Source organism: Rhincodon typus, chromosome 18, assembly GCF_021869965.1.
Source record: "Rhincodon typus isolate 14 chromosome 18, sRhiTyp1.1, whole genome shotgun sequence".
Lineage (NCBI taxonomy): Eukaryota > Metazoa > Chordata > Chondrichthyes > Orectolobiformes > Rhincodontidae > Rhincodon > Rhincodon typus.
The window spans coordinates 52,840,666-52,848,141 of record NC_063349.1 but is presented as its reverse complement, the minus strand read 5'-3'; the positions used below and the strand labels follow the sequence as shown (position 1 = coordinate 52,848,141).

Here is a 7,476-nt window from a genome sequence, read left to right as displayed (position 1 = left end):
TGGCCTGCTGTGTTCCTCCAGCTCCACATTGTGTTATCTCTGATAACAGTGTGTTATCTAGTGTTCTGTACAGTTGTGATGAACTACAGCTGTTTGTACAAAAAATAATTGTTTCTTTTAAAGCTAAGATACGTACCCATTGACTTCTTCTATTCCCATAAATGACCGTATTACTTCTGGTAGTTCATACTTGACTATAAAGAGGTAGCTTGACATAGCTGTAACAGGAATAGTTTTGTTAGGTGCAGTGCTATCAAAACTGTCACTTAACTCTGTTTTAACAAAGCATAGGGGTAAAGGAATTTGACAAAATAATTTTGAGCTACTTTGGAGAATACCAGGGAACGATTGTGCACATCATCAGTGTACACCTGCATAAAACCCTTCAAAAAAATTTATTCAGTCATTTTGTGGAACTTGCAACATTAATTTATATTAATAATACTCAGTGGCAGCAGTGTGTACTATCTAAAAGATGCACTGCAGAAATTCACCAAATATCCTTAGACAGCCCCTTCTAGAGCCACGACCACTTCCATCTAGAAGGACAAGGGCAGCAGTTACATGGGAACACCACCCCCTGCAAGTTCCCCTTCAAGCCACTCACTATCTTGCCTTGGAAATATATCACTTTTCTTTCGGTGTCACTGGGTCAAAATCCTTCTTAATACCATCGTGGGTAACATTTTATAGAAACTAGAAGCAGGATAGGCCATTCGGCCCTTTGAGCATGATCCACCATTCAATATGATCATAGCAGATCCTCTACCTCAATGTCATGTTCCCACTTTCTCCCACAACCCTTGATACTTTTACTATTTAAAAGTTTATCAGTTTCTTTACTGAATGCACTCAATGATCCGGCCTCCACAAATATTTGTGCTAGTGAATCCCACAGGGTGACCACCCACTGTGATGAAATCTTTCCTCATCTCAGTCCTAAATGCCCTTCCCCATATCCAGAGACTGTATCCCCTGGTTCTGGACTCCCCAGAAAGAAAAACATCCTCTCTGCATCTAGTCTGTCCAGCCCTGTTCAAATTTTCTATAATTCAGTCAAATCCCCTCACTTTTCTACACCCTAGTAAACACAGACCCAATTGAATCAACGTTGAAACAAGGGTAAATGTGGGGTTAGGGTAGGGGGTGCTGCGTCTGGGTGGGATTCTCTTCAGAGCATCACTGCAGACTCAATGGACCAATGGCCTCTTTCCCCACTATAGGGATTCTATGAATGTCCCTTCATACTTGCAGGCAACGAACAACCTGTATGAACAACAAGTATGAAAGGACATTCAAGAAGGTTCAAGAAGGAAGCTCACCATCACCTCAGGGACAACTGGGGATGGGCAATAAATGCTGGTCCAGCCAACGATGGCCACATCCCATGAATGAATTTTTAAAAATTTGACAGGAGATAGGAGAATAGAAATAAAAGATAATTAAAAAGAAAATAACGTCACAGAGGACAAAGTATTGTTTAATGCCCTGGATAATCTAGCTACAACCTCGCAATATCCATAACGTTCACCTAGGGTAAAATTACATTTGTCAGCAAACTATATAAAGAATTCTGCCTAACATGGTGTAATGGGATAGATGTGTTTCTTGGAGTTTAGCCTTGCTGCATTGGATTGCCTCGACAGTGAAAAATGAGAAAGAGACAGTAATGAATGCATGCACATAAGCGAAATGGCTGAATCTTCCATTTATTGAGCTGAGTGAATAAGGAATCAGGTCTGGTGAAGGATTAGGCCTAACTATCCACTGGTTGAGCTGCAGTTTCAGGCAATTCATTCACGGGATGAGGGTGTCGCTGGCTAGGCCAGCGTTTAATGCCCATCCCAGTTATAGTCAACTGCATTGTTGTGGGTCTGGTAAGGATCAGACCAGGTAAGGATGGCAGTTTCCTTACCTAAAGAGACTGGTGAACCTATTGGGTTCTTCCTGACAATTGACAATGATTTCATGGTCATCAGTAGACTCTTAATTCAAGATTTTTATTGAATTCAAATTCCACCATCTGCCATGGTGGGATTCAAACCCAGGTCCCCAGAACATTTTCTCGGTCTCTGGATTAACAGTCCAGTGATAATACCACTAGGCCATCACCTACTCAGTTTTGTGAAAGTCACTGGATTCATAGAAATAGGTTTTGATGGAAGTTATCTACAGTCTTTAAAAGTTAGCCACATTTTATTTCATGAAAAAAATTCTCTATCAGTGCACTTGTTCCAAATTTGTTAAGAAACAATAAGTAATGTTTCAATTAGAGAAGCTGAAATGGGGTTTTTTTAAATGTGTAAATGGGATGTGGGCACTGTTGGCTAGGCCAGAATTTATTGCCAATCCCTATGTGCCCGAAGAGGTGCTTGTGAGCTGCCTTCTTCAAGCATGATTGTCCCTGGGTGTAGGGCCACTCGTGATGCTGTTAGGAAGGGTGCTCCAGGATTTCGTATTTGTCAATTCATTTTAAATTCATGCATATGTAAAAATATTGCTAATTGCTTGCTTGACATTTTTAGAGTAGCCAAACAGTACGATAAATCATTAAATTTGCCATGAAAAAGTTGATTTAAAATGTGCATGAATCCTTCTGAACAGTCAAATGAACGTAATTTAATTATTTTCAAATATAAAATCCATATGACCAGTATTGAAGGAAGCCATTCAGCACATCAAACCTACACTAGCTCCTTGAAAGAGTCCCACTTCCTATTTCCTTTCCTCATATCCCTCCATTTTTTCCTCTTCCAAGGTTTTTGCGCAATTTCTTCATGAAGGCTGCTATTCAATCTCTTTCTACGACTGCATTAGGGAGCACAAACCCAAAAGTGTGCAAAAACATTCTTGTTCTTCCCTCCATCATAAGGTCAGAAGTGGGAATGTTAGCCAAAAATTGTAGGATATTCAATGCCATTTGCAACTGCTCAGATGCTGAAGCAGTCCACGTTCAAATGCAACAAAATGTGAACAATATCCAGGCTTGGGCTGACAAAAGGCATTTAATATTCGTGCCACACAAATTCCAGGCAATGACCATCTCCACTAAGAGACAATCTAACCATGACATTTACATTCAATGGTGTTACCATTACCGAATCTCCACTATCAACATCCTTGGGGTTACCATTGACAAGAAACTCAGCTGGACTTGTCACACTAACATAGTGGCTACAAGAGCAGCTCAGAGGCTAGGAATACTACTGTGAGTAACTCACCTCCTGACTCCCTAAAGCCGGTCCACCATCTACAAGGCACAAGTCAGGAGTGTGATAGAATACTCTGCACTTGCCTGGATGGGTTGGAGGTCCAACAACACTCAAAAAGCTTGACACTATCCAGGACAAACCAGCCCGCTTGAGTGGCACCACATCCACAAGTATCCACTCCCTCTACCACTGATTCTAAGTAGCAGCAGAATGTACCATCACAAGATGTACTGCAGAAATTCACTAATGATCCTTAGACATCACTTTCCAAACCATGACCATGTCCATCTAGAAGGACACGGGCAGCAGGCACATGGGAACGTCACTCCCTGCACGTTCCCCTCCAAGCCACTCACCAGTCTGACTTGAAAATATATCACCGTTACTTCACTGTTGCTGGGTAAATTCCCTCCCTAAGGACATTGTAGGTCAGACTAAAGCACATGGACTGCAGCAGTTCAAGAAAACACTCACCACCACCTTCTTAAGGGCAACTAGGGACGGGAAATAAATGCTGGCCAGCCAGTGATGCCCACATACCTTAAGTGAATGAAAAAAACAAAGTACCTTAAGTCCTTAGATTATCAACCTTTTGGTCATTGGAAACAGTTTATCTTTATGTACTCTGCATCCCCATCATGATTGCAATCACCTCTGTCATGTCTCCTCTTAGCTTTCCCTGCTGTCAGGATACTTTCGACGGTGGATGAGTGAGGATTGGTGAGGGGGGTAGCATTTAGACATAATGGTTAGGGGATCTAAAATCTTCTTAAATACAACTGTGGGTCTTCTCAACAGCTTAGCTCGGCAATTCCCCACCCCTCGGAATTTTCTTGTCGACGTGCCTGACTTCAGCTCAAAGGTACCATCCCAGATTGAGATGACTGGGGGAACCTTATAACCCAGTTGGTTCTGGTGCATCACAACTCGAGTTATCCTCCTTATAGCCAAGTTCCAGCCCCCAATCTCTGTTTCTAAACCTCAGAAGACCATTGGCTTTCTCAATTGCATCGTTAACTTGCCCATTCACCTTCAAAGATGTGCTCTATATTTGCCATCCCTTTAAAATTGTACTATCTTGCTCTTATTGACTGTCCTCATTCTTCCTCCCAAAGCGTGTCACCTCACACTTCTCCACATTGAATTCCATCTGTCCATTCAATCAGAGTTCAAATCTGTTGCTATCTTGATCACTGTTAACTGTGTTGTCAACATTTTGTGTCATCTCCAAAAGTATCAAAATTATGGTCTGTTAATGCAGATCATAAACAGCATCACTTCTAGTACTGAACTACACAGAACACTGTAATGTATTCTCCCTAACCTTAAAAACCAGCAATTTGCGCAGTGGCTCATTGGTTATTTCAGAGTCAGGGACACGGGTTCAATTCCAGCCTCGGGCGACTGTCTGTGTGGAGTTTGCACATTCTCCCCGTGTCTGCGTAGGGTTTCCTCCGGGTGCTCTGGCTTCCTCCCACAGTCCAAAGATGTGCAGGCTAGGTGGATTGGCCAAGGGAAATGCAGGGTTACAGGGATGGGGTAGGGGGTTGGGTGTGGGTGGGGTGATCTTCGGAGGGTCGGTGCAGACTCGTCCACTCTGAGCTTTTTAGATGGGAAAACAGAATCTGTGTGTCAAATGTGATTTTCCCTCCATAAATCTGTGCTGGCTCTCCTCTAATGTTTCATGTTTCTAAAAACTTCCCCACCACTGAGATTAAACCCAGGAAGAAAATTATTTTTTTAACAGACGCCCCGTAATCAAAAATATAGTGGTCAATTCCTGCGTAAAGTATTACAAAAACAAACAGGCTTAAAATGTACATTCTGCAAAACAAAATAATTACCTCCAATATTCTGCAGTGTAATAGAACCAAAGGCTGCAATTTTCCCAGGCCACCCGAAAGCTCGTTCTCCTAATTTCTCATAAACTAAAGAGCCTGTTTTTTAAAAAAAACAAAGACTTTAGTTAAACAACATGATGGTATCACTCACTCCGAGCATATATTATCAGATAGAAATCAGAGGCAGTAGGCAAAATGGACAGATCAGTTGCTGGGTTATACTTGTGCCTGGTATCCATTCGACTGACTTTGTAATAGAATTGAATATCAGAGTATAACCAAGTGGCTGATACAATGCTGCTCTTCAGTGTCCTTCAGCCCAGAGGTGATTTTCTAACCTGATATCTCAACATGCGGTGTTAAATCTCTAAATCTCTTACCTCCTTCCTTTGCAGTCTTTAGTAAGAGATGAATAGAATACAATGACAATATGGCCACTGTAACCAACAAGATTCTGTAAGAGATGGAAAGGAATGAAAAGCGAAGAATAACATTTCTGAAGAAGGGTCCCGACCTGAAACATCAACTTTCCTGCTCCTCTGATGCTGCATGGCCTGCTGTGTTCATCCATCTGTGTTCTACACCTTGTTATCTCTGAAGAATAACGATGGTTTGTTTTTGGGTATAAACAGCAAGCCCAGTACTGCATTGTATCAAACTAGGCCAATTGAGTTTTTAACATTTAATAGAAGTTCAACTGTTCATTTCTGTTATTACCTCTTTTGGTTTTGAATACAAAATATCAAAATAATCACTTGTGAAAGCTATCCTGGTCAATTCTAACCCAGATAAACAAACAAAGTGTAAATGCTGAAAATCCAGAAGAGAAACAGAAAATGCCAGACACACACAGCAGTTAGTCAGTCTGTTGCTGTGGGATGTGGAAGTGTCTGTAGGTGGAACATTGCTTGTGCCTGATCTCCTTTTGTTTCTCTAAGAGATGTTGATGAGACAGCTCAAGATTTGTAAATATTAGTACAACTGTGGGTATTAGTGCTCTGAGCATCACATCAATCTCAGTCAGAAACGAACACAAGAGCTTCAGTTCAATATTACAACCTGTAGCAATTTGAATAAACAGATCTTATGACTTCATGCACATTCATTCATTAAAAGGCTCCAGTCATTCCTTTTGCTAAGTCTTGGAACACACAAGATAACCAAATTACTTTGAAAGTAATATTTTACAGGAAAATTCGATTAACTATTTTAGTTTATGACTCCTTTTGTATTCTTAATTATTAATAAAACTAATGACATTTCTACGAAATGTAACAAGACCAGATTAAATTTTGAGAGAGGCATGTTAAATATTTGAGAATAAAAACAGTAGTTGAGGACATACTGATTTGGAACCAAACCTTTAGTCTATATATAAATATATATATATATATATATATATATATATATAAAAAGTGTTACTAGACTTTTAACTCTAATACCTAAATTAAAGGTGAGTCAATATCACTGACAATTTTGTGGATGCAGAAACAGCAATGTTCCATATTAAATTCACATACTTTTAAAAAGTCCAGCAATCAGATATTGACTGATCATGGAGTGGTCTGGTATGTAGAAATATAATCGTGACTCTCTTCACAGAAATAACTAACAGCTGTCGCTGTTCATCAAGATTGTTATCCTATATAGTTTAGATTGTCTACTGTGCCATTTCTCCTCTACCTCCTTTGATTCTATATACCATTTTTCAACAAAGTCAGAAATCACATGACACCAGGTTATAGTCCAACAGGTTTATTTGAAAACTGTTGGACGATAACCTGGTGTCGTATGATTTCTGACTTTGTCCACCCCAGTCCAACACCAGCACCTCCGCACCATTTTTCAACAGGTAGAGAGATTTGCCCTCAAATCACTCTTCAAGCAATTACAGGCAGAAAGTATAAATGTTATTCCATTACATGTCAATCCACCTTATTCAATGTTCTTTTTAAGTTTCAAATGTCATATTTCATTCTATTCCAAAATTAATGTAAAATCTAACAGGAAAGCATTTTTAATGACAACCTTATATGTTAGAAGTAATATTCAGGGTTGTTCCTTCAGTGTTGTTGGATCAAAAACCTGGGGCTCCTTCCCTAATGGCATTATGGATCTACCTACAGCACATGGACTGCTTCAAGAAGGTAGCTCACCACCACTTTCTTAAGGGCAACTAGGGACATGCAATTAATGCTGGCCCGGCCAGCGATGCCCTCATTCCATGAATTAGCACACAAAATAGAAAGGCTGTAAACACAGAGTCGGTCCGACAGTGTGGAGCAAGCAGAGAGATTTCATAGCCTATCACTGTTCATGGAGTGTGGGGAATCGATGATTAATTGTCTGTCCCTAATTCCCCTCGAGGTGGTGGTAAACCACCTTCTTGAACCGCTGCAGTCTTCAGTGCATTCACATTGCTA

The 7,476-nt window shown here is 40.4% G+C and overlaps 1 protein-coding gene across 2 annotated transcripts in view; it reads right to left on the bottom strand.

The window, feature by feature from the left end:
- LOC109937686 (sodium-coupled neutral amino acid transporter 4-like) overlaps positions 1 to 7,476 on the bottom strand; it is a 41,540-nt gene that overhangs the window by 20,577 nt on the left and 13,487 nt on the right. For both annotated transcript variants that reach the window (XM_048608015.1, XM_048608016.1), the window contains exons 6-8: positions 5,434 to 5,507; positions 5,057 to 5,149; positions 137 to 218 (exon numbers count right to left, since the gene is read on the bottom strand). In XM_048608015.1, coding sequence (XP_048463972.1) covers positions 137 to 218; positions 5,057 to 5,149; positions 5,434 to 5,507 — 249 coding nt within the window. The remainder of the gene's footprint in view (positions 1 to 136; positions 219 to 5,056; positions 5,150 to 5,433; positions 5,508 to 7,476) is intronic.